The sequence below is a fragment of the Eptesicus fuscus genome, chromosome 18, assembly GCF_027574615.1.
Source record: "Eptesicus fuscus isolate TK198812 chromosome 18, DD_ASM_mEF_20220401, whole genome shotgun sequence".
NCBI classification, from domain to species: Eukaryota; Metazoa; Chordata; class Mammalia; order Chiroptera; family Vespertilionidae; genus Eptesicus; species Eptesicus fuscus.
In genome coordinates this window covers 52,408,201-52,423,671 of record NC_072490.1, presented here as the reverse complement: position 1 = coordinate 52,423,671, position 15,471 = coordinate 52,408,201, and the positions used below count along the sequence as shown (strand labels likewise).

The 15,471-nt window shown below is 48.9% G+C and overlaps 1 protein-coding gene across 1 annotated transcript in view; it reads left to right on the top strand.

Annotated features, from left to right (window-relative positions):
• The window catches only part of MAGI1 (membrane associated guanylate kinase, WW and PDZ domain containing 1), a 575,588-nt gene that overhangs the window by 495,543 nt on the left and 64,574 nt on the right, over positions 1-15,471 (top strand). Inside the window, exons 9-12 of the mRNA XM_008146348.3 lie at positions 2,986-3,098; positions 6,377-6,469; positions 11,772-11,954; positions 12,859-13,479. Coding sequence (XP_008144570.2) covers positions 2,986-3,098; positions 6,377-6,469; positions 11,772-11,954; positions 12,859-13,479 — 1,010 coding nt within the window. The remainder of the gene's footprint in view (positions 1-2,985; positions 3,099-6,376; positions 6,470-11,771; positions 11,955-12,858; positions 13,480-15,471) is intronic.

Sequence of the window (15,471 nt, the reverse complement as noted above, 5' to 3'; positions counted from 1 at the left end):
CAACTAGACCAGCAGAGGGGGGCAGTTAGGGGCAACCAGGCTGGCTGTGGGGGGGCAGTAAGGGGCAACCAGGCCGGCAGGGTGGGGGCAATTGGGAGCAACCAGGCCAGCAGGTGGGGGGCTGTTGGGGTGACCAGGCCCGCAGGGGGGGCAGTTAGGGGCAATCAGGCCAGCAGGCAGAGTCGGTTAGGGTTGACCAGACTGGCGGGAGGGGCAGTTAGGGGCGATTAGGCAGGCAGACAGGTGAGCAGTTAGGAGCCAGCAGTCCCGGATTGGAGAGGGTGCAGGCTGGGCTGAGCGGACCCCTACCCCCGTGCACGAATTCCATGCACCGGGCCTCTAGTTATATTATAAAAGTCATGAGGGCCAACGCTGTGTGTTTTGTTTGCCACTACACTGCCAAGGCCCAGCAGTCCTAGTGTAGGGCAGGCACTTAGTATTACTTGAGTGAATGAATGAATGAATGAATCTCAGACAAGCAACCATTCACTAGACCAAGTGAGGAGGGCCATCTTCAGGAGGAGGACCTGTTTTCCCACTTTTTTCCCTGCCCAAGTCTGAACTGCTCAGTAATTACTTGCTAATTCATTCAGACTTTCTAAAAGGGTCAGACAAGTCTTAATAATGTAGGAAATGTTGCCAAGATTAAGAAGGGATTGAGAACTAGCCTAACCTGCAAGATCCTGGTGCCTCTGTGCCTCTCCCTGGCCTAAGGACGATACACGTGGCTCCTGGTTTTCGTTTCTAAGAGTCTCCCGCCCTCACCATGACCTCTTTACTGTGCGCCGTTGTCTAGCAGTGCGCGTGCACTCGCCTTCCCATCAAACCCATCAGCTAGTAGGATGACACCCAAGAAAGTAAAAGAAACCCAAGTGATTAAACATAGAATAAATATACTTGATGTCATTTTCTCTGAGAAAGACGAGAGGTAACTAATAAAAGATCCTTTGAAAGAAACAAACACCATATGAATGTTCTGTCATAATCCTTCCTGCCTTGACCAGGACACCTGGCAAGCTCTGTCCCTCCTGCTGCCGCTAGGAGGGTCATTTGTATAAAACCTGGTGACAAGAACATGAGGCAACCATGCCAAGTCATAAACTGCACGGCACCTTATTGTGAAGAATCCTGAGTTCAGTAGAGCAAGTGTCCTTGGGCCTTACTCCTGTCGCCACCTCTTTTCCTAACAAGAGGATGGGTGACTTGGGGCCTCAGAAAGGAAAATCTCTGACCTTCATAAAACAAAATTCCTTTGTGTGCCCGGCGGATCGTCTTTCTCACACATGTGCAGTGGGGGATTGCCTGTGTGGGCTCGTTTCGAGTTCTCCCTCAACGAGCTTGTGTATTAAAAGGAGCAGGTACCGCAGCTTTGATGCAGAGGCGTGGTGGAGCAGCAGTTTGCTTTCTTACTGTGCAATTTTCCTCCTTGTGCCGTCTCAAATCCAATGCCCATTAATGTTAGACTCTGATCTTAGCATGAAATTGCCTACAGGGATTAGGAAATAAATAAGCAGTCCGACAATAAAAATTAAGGGGAATTAGTCTATCCACCCTATTTGACAAGCCTGCCTTTGAAAAAGAAATCCTGGCTTTAAAAATAATTTTGATTCTAAATAATCATATGATCGATATGTTCCCAAACTTCTAGTGAAGTGTGATTTTGATGAAGAAAAAATATGAATATGTTTATGCTTCTGTATATTTATAGAACATGTGTGTATGTACATAGGTAGATACTAAATAAGACAATGGCAAAAAAAACAACCTGTGTATTCATGTGTATGTGTGTATATGTACATGTGTGTGTCATGGCCTTATTCATTTTGGGACCATCTGGGTCTTTGTCACTTTGAACACATCCCATTGGCTTATGTTAGCTGCCTTTGGAGTCTCTCTGATGTGTGCATTTTGACCTATACTTTTAATCCTGACTCCATGTCTGTTGTTGCAAATAGTTGACAGATGTTGGCACAGTCCTTTTAACTTTATCATTGAGGTGAACTCTATCATGGACAGCCACACGGTATTTCTGGCATTATATGTTACTAGAGGCCTGGTGCACAAAACTCGTGCACGGGGGTTGTGGCCCTCAGCCCAGCCTGCACCCTCTCCAATCTGGGACCCCTCGGGGGATATCCGACTGCCAGTTTAGGCCCGATCCTGCTAAACCGACAGTTGGACATCCCTCTCACAATCTGAGACTGCTGGCTCCTAACCACTCGCCTGCCAGCCTGATGGACACCTAACTGCTCCCCTGCTGGCATGATCATCCCCAACTGCCCTCCCCTGCTGGCCCAATTGCCTCCACCTGCCCTCCCCTGCAGGCCCAATTGCCCCCAACTGCCTTCCCCTGAGGGGCTGAGGGCCTGAGGGGACTGAGCGACTCCAACTGGATGAGGCACGTGGCGCCTGCCACCCCCCGGCGGGGCTGAGGGGACTGGGGGACTGAGGCTGGATGAGGCGGGGCTGAGGGGACTGGGCGCTGCCATCAATTAGCATATTCCCTCTTTATTAGATAGTATAGACATCGCCACACCTCCATTTTAATTTCTTTTTTTAATACTTCTGTAATCTATTTCTTGTTGAATTAAAGCCATTCACCCAGCAGGTAATTCCTTGAACACTTGAGAGTCTGGGGTTTGGAAGCAGCCTCTTCACTAGCTGTTATGTTAGGCGAGTTGTTGCTTAACTGCTCAGAAATTCACTGTTTTTAATCCATAAAATATAAATGAAAACAGGGCCTAACTCCTGGCATTTATTGAAGATTGTAAAATACAGTGCACGTAAATCTCACAACATGATGCGGGGTACGTACAAGCAGTCAGCACGGAGCCCGTTTCCTTCCTCCTACCTGCACGTGACAGGAGACACTCAGGGCCTCAGGCACCTGCTCTGCTCAGTTCTAATCATGGGACTTGGCCCGACGGGCATTGGACTTAGGAGATGAAATGTTTCCTAACTGGGTGCTCTCTGCTTCTGCTCCAGCCACATCAACAGGAAGACACAGTATGAGAACCCAGTTCTAGAAGCCAAACGGAAGAAGCAGCTGGAGCAGCCGCCGCCGCAGCCGCAGCCGCAGCCACAGCCGCCATCGGAAGGTTGGCTTTCTCTGTGTGGTCCCGGAGCGCAGGGCAGAGCCTGGGCGCCGACACCCCCGTGTGGTCAGGACTGGCCGGTGACCAAGTCCTGTGGCCTGAGGACTTGATGTGCAGGGAGCAACACCGAGCTGCCAGAGTTCCCTGCCCTGGACCCGAGGAGGGGGGCCCGATTCCGAGGCACCGATTGCATTTAATTTAGAAAGGGGCTGTCCTTAGGCTGGAGCTGAGGGTTTGAGAGTTATTTATTTATTTATTAATATATTTTGATTGATTTCAGAGAGGAAGGAAGAAGGAGAGAGAGATAGAAACATCAATCATGATAGAGAATTATTGGTTGGCTGCCTCCTGCACACCCCCTACTGGGAATGGAGCCCACAACCTGGGCATGTGCTCTTGACCGGAATCGAACCCAGGACCCTTCAGTGCTCAGGCTGATGCTCTATCCACTGAGCCAAGTCAGCTAGGGTTTGAGAGCTTTTTAAAATTACAAGTCAATTCATGCTCTTTGGAAAATTATGAACAATTCAGCAGTGTGGAGCATTAAATTCTCCCCTGCTCACTCCTAACTCATTCTCAGTAATAAGTGCTGCACAGAAGTTTACTAGGGATGTACAAATATGCATATTTTAACACAGATTATATCTTACATATATGTTTAAATTTAATATATTTTTTATTGATTTCAGAGAGGATGGGAGAGAGAGAGAGACATCAATGATGAGAGAGAATCGTTGATCAACTGCCTCCTGCACGCCCCCTCCTAGGGATTGAGCCTGCAACCTGGGCATGTGCCCTGACCAGGAATCAAACCGTGACCTCCTGGTTCATAAGTCAACACTCAATCACCTGCCACACTGGCCAGGCTTAAATATATTTCTTGTGCATATTTCAAAGCTGGTTAATAGAGATTTACCTTGTAATTTTTATATTCTATTTTATAAATATTTATTTTATATTCTACTTTCATTTAGTCACCTGCTTATTAATAGATGCTTAGGCTTTTCCCAGTTTTTCATTAGACTCTTAAAATAATAGACCTTTAATACACCCTCATTGTAACATGTGAATATCAAATATATGAATGTCAAATATAACACTTCTCTTATTATAACACTGTATGTAGTAAATTAGATCATAGAGTGGAAACTGGCACACTTTTTCTGAAAATGGGCATATGGTAAATGTCATGGGCTCGGGTTCATGCAGTCTCTACTGCAACTACACACACTGTCTGGAGCTTGTGAAACAGGTATCCACATGTGTGAGCAAGTGGGCGTGCCTGTTCCAATGCAGCACCACAGGTGGGCTGAAATTTAAACGTCAGGTAATTTTCATGTCATGAAATCTCTTCTCCATAAAATATAAATGAAAACAGGACCTAACTCTGGCATTTATTGAAGGAGTTTGTTTCAACCATTTAAATGTGTAAAAGCCATTTTTGACTCACAAGTTGTATAAAAACAGGCACTGGGCCCAATTTGGCCTTTTGGCCATAATTTGCTAACCACTCCCATAGACTGTATGAGAGAGAGAGGGGGAGAGAGAGAGAGATCACCTACTGAAAAGTTCTCCTTTCTACCTCAGTTTCTTTCCCATCCTATCTAATAATAGACAAATATGCAAATTGACCATACCTCTGACACCCCACAAGCCACGCCCACCATCCAATCAGAACGAGTATGCAAATTAACCCAAACCAAGATGGCTACAGCCGCAGAGAGCAAGGTTTCCTAGGTAACAGAGGAAGCCAAGCTTTCCACCTGCCCTTGCCAGGCCTAAGCCTCCACTCAAGCTACAAAGTTTCAGTTATAGAAGGTAAACAAATTCAAACAAATGGCGGCAGAATGGAGCTTGAGAGAGCAGGCCAGGGTTGCCGCCAGCAACAGGGGAAGCAAAGCTTTCCACATACCCTGGCCGGGCCCACCCGCTTAAGGCAACAAAGTTTCAATTATAACTCCAACACAAATGGCTGCCAGGCCTTGGAGGGAGCCCCAGGCTTGGCTCCGCTCCAGGCTACAAAGTTTCAATTGTAGAAGGAAAATAAATTCCAGATACCAGGGCCTCCACTTGCGTTGCCAGGGGGCGTGGCCGCCTGCAAACCACCACAGGCCCCTCGCTCAGGCCGCCCCACGCCCCAAGGGAACCCCCACCTGATCCGGGACGCCCTTCAGGGCAAACTAGCTGGCCCCCACCCCTGTACCAGGCCTCTATCCTATCTAATAAAAGAGTAATATGCAGATTGATCATCACGGCAACACACAATATAGCTGCCCCCATGTGGACACAAGATGGCCACTACAAGATGGCCAGCAGGAGAGGGCAGTTGGGAGGCACCCAGCCTGCAAGGGAGGGCAGTTGAGAGGGACCAGGCCTGCAAGGGAGGGCAGTTGAGAGGCACCCGGCCTGCAAGGGAGGACAGTTGAGAGGGACCAGGCCTGCAAGGGAGGGCAGTTGGAGGTGATCAACCCTGCAGGAGAGGGCAGTTAGGAGTGACCAGGCCGGCAGAGGAGGGAAGTTGGGGGCAAACAGGCTGGCAGGGGAGTGGTTAGGGGGTGATCAGGCTGGCAGGCAGAAGCGGTTAGGGGCAATCAGGAAGGCAGGCAGGCAAGCAGTTGGGAGCCAGCAGTCCTGGATTGTGAGAGGGATCCCAGATTGGAGAGGGTACAGGCTGAGCTGAGGGACAACCCCCCCACTCTGTGCACGAATTTCGTGCACCAGGCCTCTAGTTTAAAAATAATCTTTTTGAACATTTTCCCTGAGCGGGTGAAACTTGGTTGTGTTGGTGGATTTTGGGGAACGGGAGTGTACACTTGAGTGTGTGAGCCTAGCTGAAAGGACTCTAGGCAAATGTCCAGGGTCACTCACTGAGTTACCCCTGGACCTCCAGGGGCAATAGGACTAGAGTTAGGCCCCAACTGCTGCAACCCCTTCCCTCCCTGAGACAAGCTGGCTTAGCAGCCCACCCATGTCTCTGTCGCATTGGGCTGGCTGAGTTCACTTGGTTTTGTCTTTCCTGATGTGTTTTGTTTTGTCTGGTCTCCCTTTGGACTCTCCAGCCAGAGAGAACTGGGGATTTATTGGTTATACCACAATATTTCTATCCCCAAAGGTCTTAGGAAAGAGAGAGACAGAGAGAGCGGTATCTTGGTATTATTAATAGAGAGTGGGATCAAATACCTTTTTTTTTTAAGTCTTGGCCCCTGGTTTTATTGGTTTGGGCAGCTTTATATGAAGAAGAAGGTGAGTCCTAAGTGAGCACTGGATTCCCTTTCTTGCAGAATGGACAGAAGAACGGTCATCGCTCGTGCCTCCTGCTATTCCCAGCCACCCCCCAAGCAACCCGGAGCCGGCCAGAGACACTACCCTTCAGGGTAAGGCTTTATATCATTGCACCATTGATTTAGCTCAAAAACCTGATTTTTAAAAGGTACGTTAAGAAGTGGAATCTTTTAACTCCCAACTCATTCCTTTAATAGTAAAAATCATAATGATTAAAATTCTAAATGTATCAATGATCAGAAGTGTCAAAAATATTAAAAACGTTTTTGTGCGAATTCCTTCAGCTCTTTGTAATGTTCTGAAAGTGACCACTACTTGTCACTTTCAGACAAGTACTGCCGTCAGGGGCAGATGCCTCTGTGCTGTGGGCCGTCCTGTGCATGGTAGGGTGTGAGCAGCTTCCCTGGCCTCACCCACTAGCAGCCTCCTGTTGTGGCAACCAAAGGTGTCCCTGCTGGGGCGGGGAGTGAGGGGCAAAAGCATTCCAGGGTCGTGAACCACTGGGATTTAGAGACCACAGATATTTAGCAATTGTGTTACATAACTTGAAAACTAAGCATTAGATATTTCAAGATTCTAGTCAGCCGTATTTGGTTTTAACTAAAGTTTTTCTGCAACTGTAAAATGGTGGGACATGTTGTTTTAAATTCTCGTCTCTGATTCTGGCTGCGGTTTTGGCATTTACCCACATTTTACATCGTTTTGTTGGGTCTCACTTGTTTGCATTCACAGAAAGTTTGAGCCCCCTGGAGAGGTTCCTTCTGAAAATTGAAAGCTCCAGAATCTTGCTACTTCAGGCCTCATAACCCTTAAATTATAGAAAAGGTTTTCGGGTTTGTTTGTTTGTTTAATTTTTTTCTTTTAAATAAGAAAAATAAGACAAGCATCATATTTGGTAGAGTTGGGGAATGTTTGTGGTACAGAACTATTAAAATACTATAAAATTTGTTCTCTCCATTTTAAGAGAGATGTAAATAGATAAGTAGAATAATTATTTTCTATGATTTTGATTCCTCCTTTATAATTTTCGTAAGAAAGAAATTGTTTCCCTGCTAGCTGATATTGTCATGAGATTAGTATTAATATCAATTTATGTAAAATAATGTCTGCTGCCTTGGGTGTACTTTTTAGGATGATAATGACTTTAATAAAGATAGCACGTAGATAATAGCATTAATTGATATCAACACGCTGTGCCTCCTTCATATTTTTTAAATATAATACTCCTTCAGCAGCCTCATGTCGTCATATTTCCCCTCTCCTGGTAAGTCAGCTACCCTAACTTTTACGTATCTTGAACCTCTTTTCTGTTCCTTAAACCAGCGAAACTTGGACCATGTCAAATTGGCCTTTGCATATGCTGTTCCCTCTGCAGCGGTCTTTTCCTGCCAGTGTTTGCTTTGTTAACTTCTACTCATCCCAGGCTATGGCTAGATCCCCTGTTACATTCACTCTTTCCATCTTATGCTTCTCACTTTTAGAACCTAACAGTTACAATTAGTGTTTCTGTGTGTTCAGCTACTTAACGGTTGTTCCTCTTTAGACTTCAGATCGCAGAAGCAGGAGGCTGCTCTCTCGCTGGAGGGCCCCCCAAACCAGGCAGCATTCCTTGGGTATCTAGCATCTGCTAAAATGTATTGTGGAGTGAAAGAATATACATATGTGTAAACATACATACACGCATGCACATACAGTATGCATGCACAATAAGCAGCACAGCTTCCTTACAGAATTGTCTTAGAGATGAAGTCAATGAACACTTGAACGGGTCAGGTGCTGGTGCCATAACCTTAGTGCCCGGCTGATGCGGGTCCAGAGGCATTGATCTGTGCTAGGAGCTTCCTTCTCGTTTCTAGGCCTCTTCCTTTTCTTTTCTTCTTTGAGTCTCTGGCCCCCGCATTGGTTTGGGATTTGGGAGAGCTCACTGCACTCTCCCTGGGGCCCTCATGATTCAGCCGCCTTCTGCTTCTCGGCCTCCGTGCTGAGCCTGCCTCCAGTTACACCCTCACCGCAGGCGTGTGGGGAGCAGTGGTCTGTGCCTTTACACAGTAGTGCCCAGAGCAGTACCGACCTGACAGGGAAGCAGGCACCTCAGGGTTGTTCAGAAGTAGATTTGGGGCCAAGACCCAGAAGGTCCAGGTTCAGTGAGTCTAGGGCAGGCCCTAAACTTAGTCGCTTCCCAAAGCTACCCAGGTGATGCCCTTCCACCACCGACAGCACCACTGGCACCAGTCGGGAGACGAGGCTCTCTGAGGAAGTGGCGTGTGCACAGGCTGAGCAGAGAGACCCAGACCCACAGCCGTGGGTAGAGAGTGGTGTGTGCACGGGCTGAGCAGAGCCCCAGACCCACAGCTGTGGGTAGAGAGTGGTGTGTGCACGGGCTGAGCAGAGCCCCAGACCCACAGCTGTGGGTAGAGAGTGGTGTGTGCACAGGCTGAGCAGAGCCCCAGACCCACAGCTGTGGGTAGAGAGTGGTGTGTGCACAGGCTGAGCAGAGCCCCAGACCCACAGCTGTGGGTAGAGAGTGGCGTGTGCACAAACTGAGCAGAGCCCCAGACCCACAGCTGTGGGTAGAGAGTGGCGTGTGCACAGGCTGAGCAGAGAGACCCAGACCCACAGCTGTGGGTAGAGAGTGGTGTGTGCACAGGCTGAGCAGAGAGACCCAGACCCACAGCTGTGGGTAGAGAGTGGTGTGTGCACAGGCTGAGCAGAGAGACCCAGACCCACAGCCGTGGGTAGAGAGTGGCGTGTGCACAGGCTGAGCAGAGAGACCCAGACCCACAGCTGTGGGTAGAGAGTGGTGTGTGCACAGGCTGAGCAGAGCCCCAGACCCACAGCCGTGGGTAGAGAGTGGTGTGTGCACAGGCTGAGCAGAGCCCCAGACCCACAGCTGTGGGTAGAGAGTGGTGTGTGCACAGGCTGAGCAGAGCCCCAGACCCACAGCTGTGGGTAGAGAGTGGCGTGTGCACGGGCTGAGCAGAGAGACCCAGACCCACAGCTATGGGTAGAAAGGCATTTCTTCCCAAAGCCCCACGAACTGATGACCATCCCATACAAACACAATAAGAGGGGGTGAATGTGACGCCCTCTGGTCTGCCTCCCTAGGTGCGCCTTGGAAAAGGACAGCAGTGCTCTGCTCATGCTGCATTACGTTGAATATTTTTTAAGCTCAAAATATGCTGATAGCTTAAACTCATTCAGATAAACTAACACAGGTTCACATTTGTAACTGCACCTGTAATAAGGGTAAAAAGCTTGAACACCTGCTCGGATCGCCTTCAGCCTTCTGAAAGACAGTTAAATCTCATTTCTTTGAGCTGTTCATTCAGTCCCTCACTCGCTGAGCCTGTGTTTTGGAGCAGGTAGATGAAAGGGGCAGTGTGCTCCACGCTGGGGTACAAACAGGCGCACAGAGCTCACAGCTGCCCGGTGGCTGTGTGTGTGCGTGTGCGCTGCCTCTCGTGTGGGTTGGGGACGGTGAGCCAAAGCACCAGATCAGTAGTGAGAGGGAGACAGTTGGGCAGTGCTGGCCCGTTTTGCTCAGAGGTTAGAGCGTTGGCCTGCAGACTGAAGGGTGTTGGGTTCGATTCTGGTCAAGGGCACATACCTCCGTTGCAGGCTCAATCCTCAGTCCTGGTGAGGCATGTGCAGGAGGCAGCCAATCAATGTGTCTCACACACTGATGTTTCTCTCTGTCTCTCCCCCTCCCTTCCACTCTCTCTGAAAATCAGTGGAGAAATAAATTCTCTGGTGAGCACAAACAAAAAAAAAATAAAGCTGGGAAGGGGTTGGGAATGTTGGAGGAGGTCCTGCCGTTTCTCCTAAGGAGGTCAGGAAGCCTCACTGAGGAGGTGGCGGCCCCTGGGGTCCCTGCAGGGCGTTCCCTTTAAGCTCTAAGGCCTCTGAGCTCCCTAGCAGCCTCTGCCTCTGCCTCCAGGGTGCCAGCTGTTCACCAGGGCGGCCTCCCTTGTCCTCAGCTCCCAGGGATGATTGCCATGGCAGCTGTCTCCCCACAGCCCTGACTGCACGGACACCCTCCTGGGGGCCTGGCAGGGATCTTACATGGGGAGTCCTGCTACGGGGAGTCCTGCTGTACCTTCACTTCCTTTAGCCGTGGTGACAGAGCCAGCCAGCCAGGGACAGATCCAGAGAGGAGGTCGAGGAGCACTCCTATGACTCTAGGCAGTTTGAAAGAGCCTTTTTAAGAGCCAGAAACTTTTGAAATATGCAGTTATAAATTGTATGTATGTACAGAGACCTTTTGAAAAAGGCCTTTTCGATATAGCTAACCAAAACTAGCTTTCCTTCCAGGCGCCCGGCTCTCCCGTGCCGGTCTAGGGAGACATTCCCCCGTTGTGATTTTGGTTTTGTTTTGTTTTTTTAAATAACATTTTTGATAGAAGAGGAATAGGGCACATGGGGCAGCCGTAGCCAGGACTGGAGACGGGAATTAGAATTAGGAGAGTTGAAGAGCCTGAGCCTTGAATTATAACCACTATTTGGGAAAACCAGAGAAATTCCAGTAAATCTTTAAATTACAGTGAACTGCCCAACTAATGAAACACAAAACTTCTGGTTACTCTACAAGATGTTATTTATGAATGCTATCAAGAAAATTCAGACCATTAAGCTTTTAAAACCTTAGGTAGCATATCTGGAAGTTATTTAGCTACATATCTATATATTCTAAATAAGACAACTGAATTTGGAGCTATATGACTCTTTTAGTAACTATTTTGCTTAGTTTAGGTTTTTAAATTTTGTTTCATTTTTAAAAATATTCCAAGCCACTTCTAAACGTTGTTTATTTATTCATGCCGGGAGTCAAGCCCGGGGCCTCATGCATGCAAACCATGTGCTCTGCCACTGAGCTCACCCCCCACCCCTAAACTTTTTTTAAAAAACAGTGGATTTTAGCAGTGGGCATGTCCAGACTACTTAAAGTGTGAAAAGATGCCAATTAACAGGAAAAATCTGTTTAATTTAGAATTTAAATCAAAGTAAAATTATAACTCTTTTTATTTTGAAATCAGTGATGGTACTTTTTTATCAAATTATTCGTAACAAAACACAAGACAGAAAGCAAAGTCCGCTCCGCCTCCTGTGAAGGGCCACGTGGCCGCGCGACCGCGGTCACACCACAGGAACCGCAACCGTGCGCCGGGGTCGGGTGGCGGGCCCCTCTCTCCTGCTCTTGCGTTTCCCTTCAGAGCTTCCTGCTGACGTGTGCATGTGCCCGTGCCCCCCTCCAGCCGGGAGAGACTTCCTAAGACACCTGTGTACCCCAGTGCCCGGCACAGGAGCGTGGAGATGACCTAGACGTTGTGTCATTTCCTGTTTCACTCACCTTTTCACTCCTCCTGACATTCCTTCACTTTTCTTCTTTTAATCCAGGCAAACCCTTTTTTACACGAAACCCTTCTGAACTGAAAGGCAAGTTCATTCACACGAAGCTGCGGAAAAGCAGCCGTGGCTTTGGCTTCACGGTCGTCGGAGGGGACGAACCTGACGAGTTTCTGCAGATCAAGAGCCTCGTCCTGGACGGTCCCGCTGCGCTGGACGGCAAGATGGAAACAGGTGGGCAGCACGGCCGGAGCTGCCGGCCCCACACAAGCCCACACAGCAGCGTGGTTTCTGGGTTTAATCACCTCCTCTGGGTCGGCTCCTCCACTCCGTACATGCATTCCCCGGTGGAGATGGAAACCTGTGAGGCCATGTCACCTTCAGGGAGCTCTCAGGGTGCCACTGAGGGGAGTAGAGCGGGATTTGTGAGAGTGTAGGTCTGTTTGAATAGATGGGCTCTGAGCTTGGGTTTCTGCAGTGAGGGTTTGGGTTGAAGAAAGCTCTAATGCACTTTCATTGACCGTATCTTCTCACGGGCCGGGACCACGCTGGGTGCTAAACGAATGCCTTGTTAGCCATTAAAATAAGTGATAGACATAGTCCCTTTGTGTCCTACGATACCATCCCCAAATCCAGTTTCAGATCAGCTTCCTGTTGGTAGGTGTTTATATCATAACCAGTAGCCCTGCGCACGAATCCGTGCGCCAGTAGCTCGCTGCCGCCCTCCAGTAGCTGTCTGCCCGCTGCCCCGCCCTCCTGTAGCTCCCCCCCCCCCAACCCCCTCATAGCTTGCTGCCCTGCCCCTTCCTGTAGCTTTTTGCCACCCGCTTGTAGCCAGTAGCTCGCTGCCACCCTAGCTCTCTGCCCGCTGCCCCGCCCTCCTTTAGCTCTTCCCCCTCCCGATGCCCCCCCCCCCCCCTCATAGCTTGCTGCCCTTCCCGCTCCTGTAGCTCTCCACCGCCCACTTGTAGCTCACTGCCCCACCCTCATGCTGATCCGTGATCCGGTCGTTACGTGGTTGGTCATTATGCTTCACGGCGTAACGACCATTTGCATATTACATCTTTATTATATAGGATATTGAGGTAGGTTTCCTTCGTACTGTTTTTATTAATTCCCAAACTCTTACCTTTTGCAGGAGATGTAATTGTCAGTGTGAACGACACCTGTGTTTTGGGACACACACATGCGCAAGTTGTGAAAATCTTCCAGTCCATTCCCATTGGTGCCAGTGTGGACCTTGAACTCTGCCGAGGTTATCCATTGCCTTTTGACCCAGATGACCCCAATACGAGTTTAGTGACCTCAGTGGCCATTTTGGATAAAGAACCAATTATCGTGAACGGGCAAGAGACCTACGATTCGCCAGCTAGTCACAGCAGTAAAACGGGCAAAGTCAACGGCATGAAGGACGCCAGGCCGAGCAGCCCAGCCGACGTGGCTTCAAACGGTTCCCATGGTTACCCCAATGACACTGTCTCTTTGGCTTCCTCCATAGCCACTCAGCCAGAACTCATAACTGTTCATATAGTCAAAGGGCCAATGGGCTTTGGCTTCACTATCGCAGACAGTCCTGGAGGGGGCGGCCAAAGAGTGAAACAGATTGTGGACAGCCCAAGGTGCCGCGGCCTGAAGGAAGGGGACCTCATCGTGGAAGTGAACAAGAAGAATGTGCAGGCTCTCACTCACAACCAGGTCGTGGACATGCTGATCGAATGTCCAAAGGGGAGTGAGGTCACCTTGTTGGTGCAACGAGGAGGTATGTGTGTTTAGTTTGTTCTTTTATTTTTATTTATTTTTTAACCCATAATCCATTGTTTAACTTACTGGTCTTCGGGTGGCTCTTTGGGGCTTTTTAAATGTCTGCTTTTCTAAGATTACTTTTATTTAAATGTTTAGAAATGCATTCAAAATGTTTTCTGATTTCTTTAAATGCTAGCATCTTGAGAATAAAGGTTGTGTTTACACATATGTTACACATACGCAGCTAGAGCGATACCCTTCAATGTAAGTCAGATTGTGCCTCTAAATGACCATTAAGCTTTTAAAACCTTTCTCCTTTAATTCTCCTGAACCTGGCCTGCACAGCGTGCGTGCAGATGGGGCTCCTGGCCTCTCTCCTGACCTCAGCTCACACTCCTCTCCCCTGCTCACTGCTCTGGAGCCACCTGGCTGCTTTTCTGAAGTGCCTTTAGCTCTAAGCCCTTCCTGCCCCAGGCCCTTTGCATGTCCTGTTCCCTCCGCTTGGCATGCCTCATTCCCACCTCTTCCCCTGGCTGGCTCCGTCTCATTGGTTTCCTCCTGAGAGAAGGCTTCCCTGGTCACTTATTAAAGTAGCCCTCCAACACCTCCACGTGACCTCTACTGCATTATTACCCCGTTTCTTCATAGCCTTTATCCTGAGTATCACAAGCCGTTCATTTGTATATTTATTTTTTTGCTGCTCTCTCTTTTTTACTAGAATGTAAGATCCATAAAGCCAGGGCCCATGTCTACATATTGACATCTGTATCCATAGCATTTAACACAGTTCCTGACTCCGGCTAGGTATCCATGAGTGAATAGGTATTGGATGAAGGAGTGGATGGATGGATGGATGGATGGATGGATGGATGGATGGATGGATGAGTATGCGATTATTTATACTTGTCAGGAACAAGAGCTCCACCAATTGTCTTAAAAACATCTCAGCAGACCCACAATTTAATGGCGGGATTAAAGACCCCAGGGAAGTGGGGTCTTCTGGGTCTTGAGGAGTTAGACGTCCTGCTTCCCCCTGCCTGCGTGCCTCACCGGAACCCCCAGGACATCAGCCTGAGAAATATTTTCCACGATGTTGGAATGTCGTTGCTGAATCTGTGTCTGTGACTAGTGATGGATCACCCACACAGAGTGCCTGACGCCAGTTGTTTCCTCGGCCCTTGCCAACGTGATTTGTCCCATGCAGGGCCTATTCCGACCCTCTGAGCCGAGACGAGGAGCCAGACTCTTCATTTTCTCTCGGCTCCGTTGCAACCGTGGCGCGCGTGTATGTCGCAGCCGCCTGTTCTCACGCTCTCGTGGCGCTGTGCGTTCTGTGATCCAAACCATGGGTGTCGTTGGAAGGAAACCCAACATTCAGGGCAGCCGTGTGTGTGAATAGAAATGCTCAATCTTTCTTGAACAGTTTCAAAAGCCACTGTGCAGGTTTCCTTCTTAAAAACGGTGTTTCCACCGATGCGGCTTTGATGTCTCTTGTACCTAGATCACTTGACGGGATGGATAATGGTTTTTTAAACAGTGACTGAGACGTAGTAGGAAGTGACCTGCGTGTGAGGGTGATGATAATACCTGGCACTTAGACATAAGCTGGCAATTTACAAAGCACTTTCCTGCTGCACACGCCTCTCCTCTCACTGTCACCACGTCCCTGACAGGTGGGAGGTGCCAGCCCACGAGGCGACGGAGAAGTTCACCCAGGAGCTTGTAATCTAGTCCTCGGCCTCACTTCTGAGGAGCGCTGGTTTCTGCAGAAGCGCTGGTTTCGGTAGTCAGCAGCTGGAGACTCGCCAGTAGTCTTTGGTTCGTCAGGGGCATCTCTGATTCAGCCACTGCTCCTTCGACAGTCACAAACCACTCTGCTCTCCTACCTAATTTATTTGCCCCTTCATTATTTGCTCCTTCGTTCCTTTTGTCAGTGTGTTTAGTTTTCCTTTGTTATTAGAGTCACTTTTAAGAGGACCAAAAAAGTGAGTCTCATTACAATCTACCA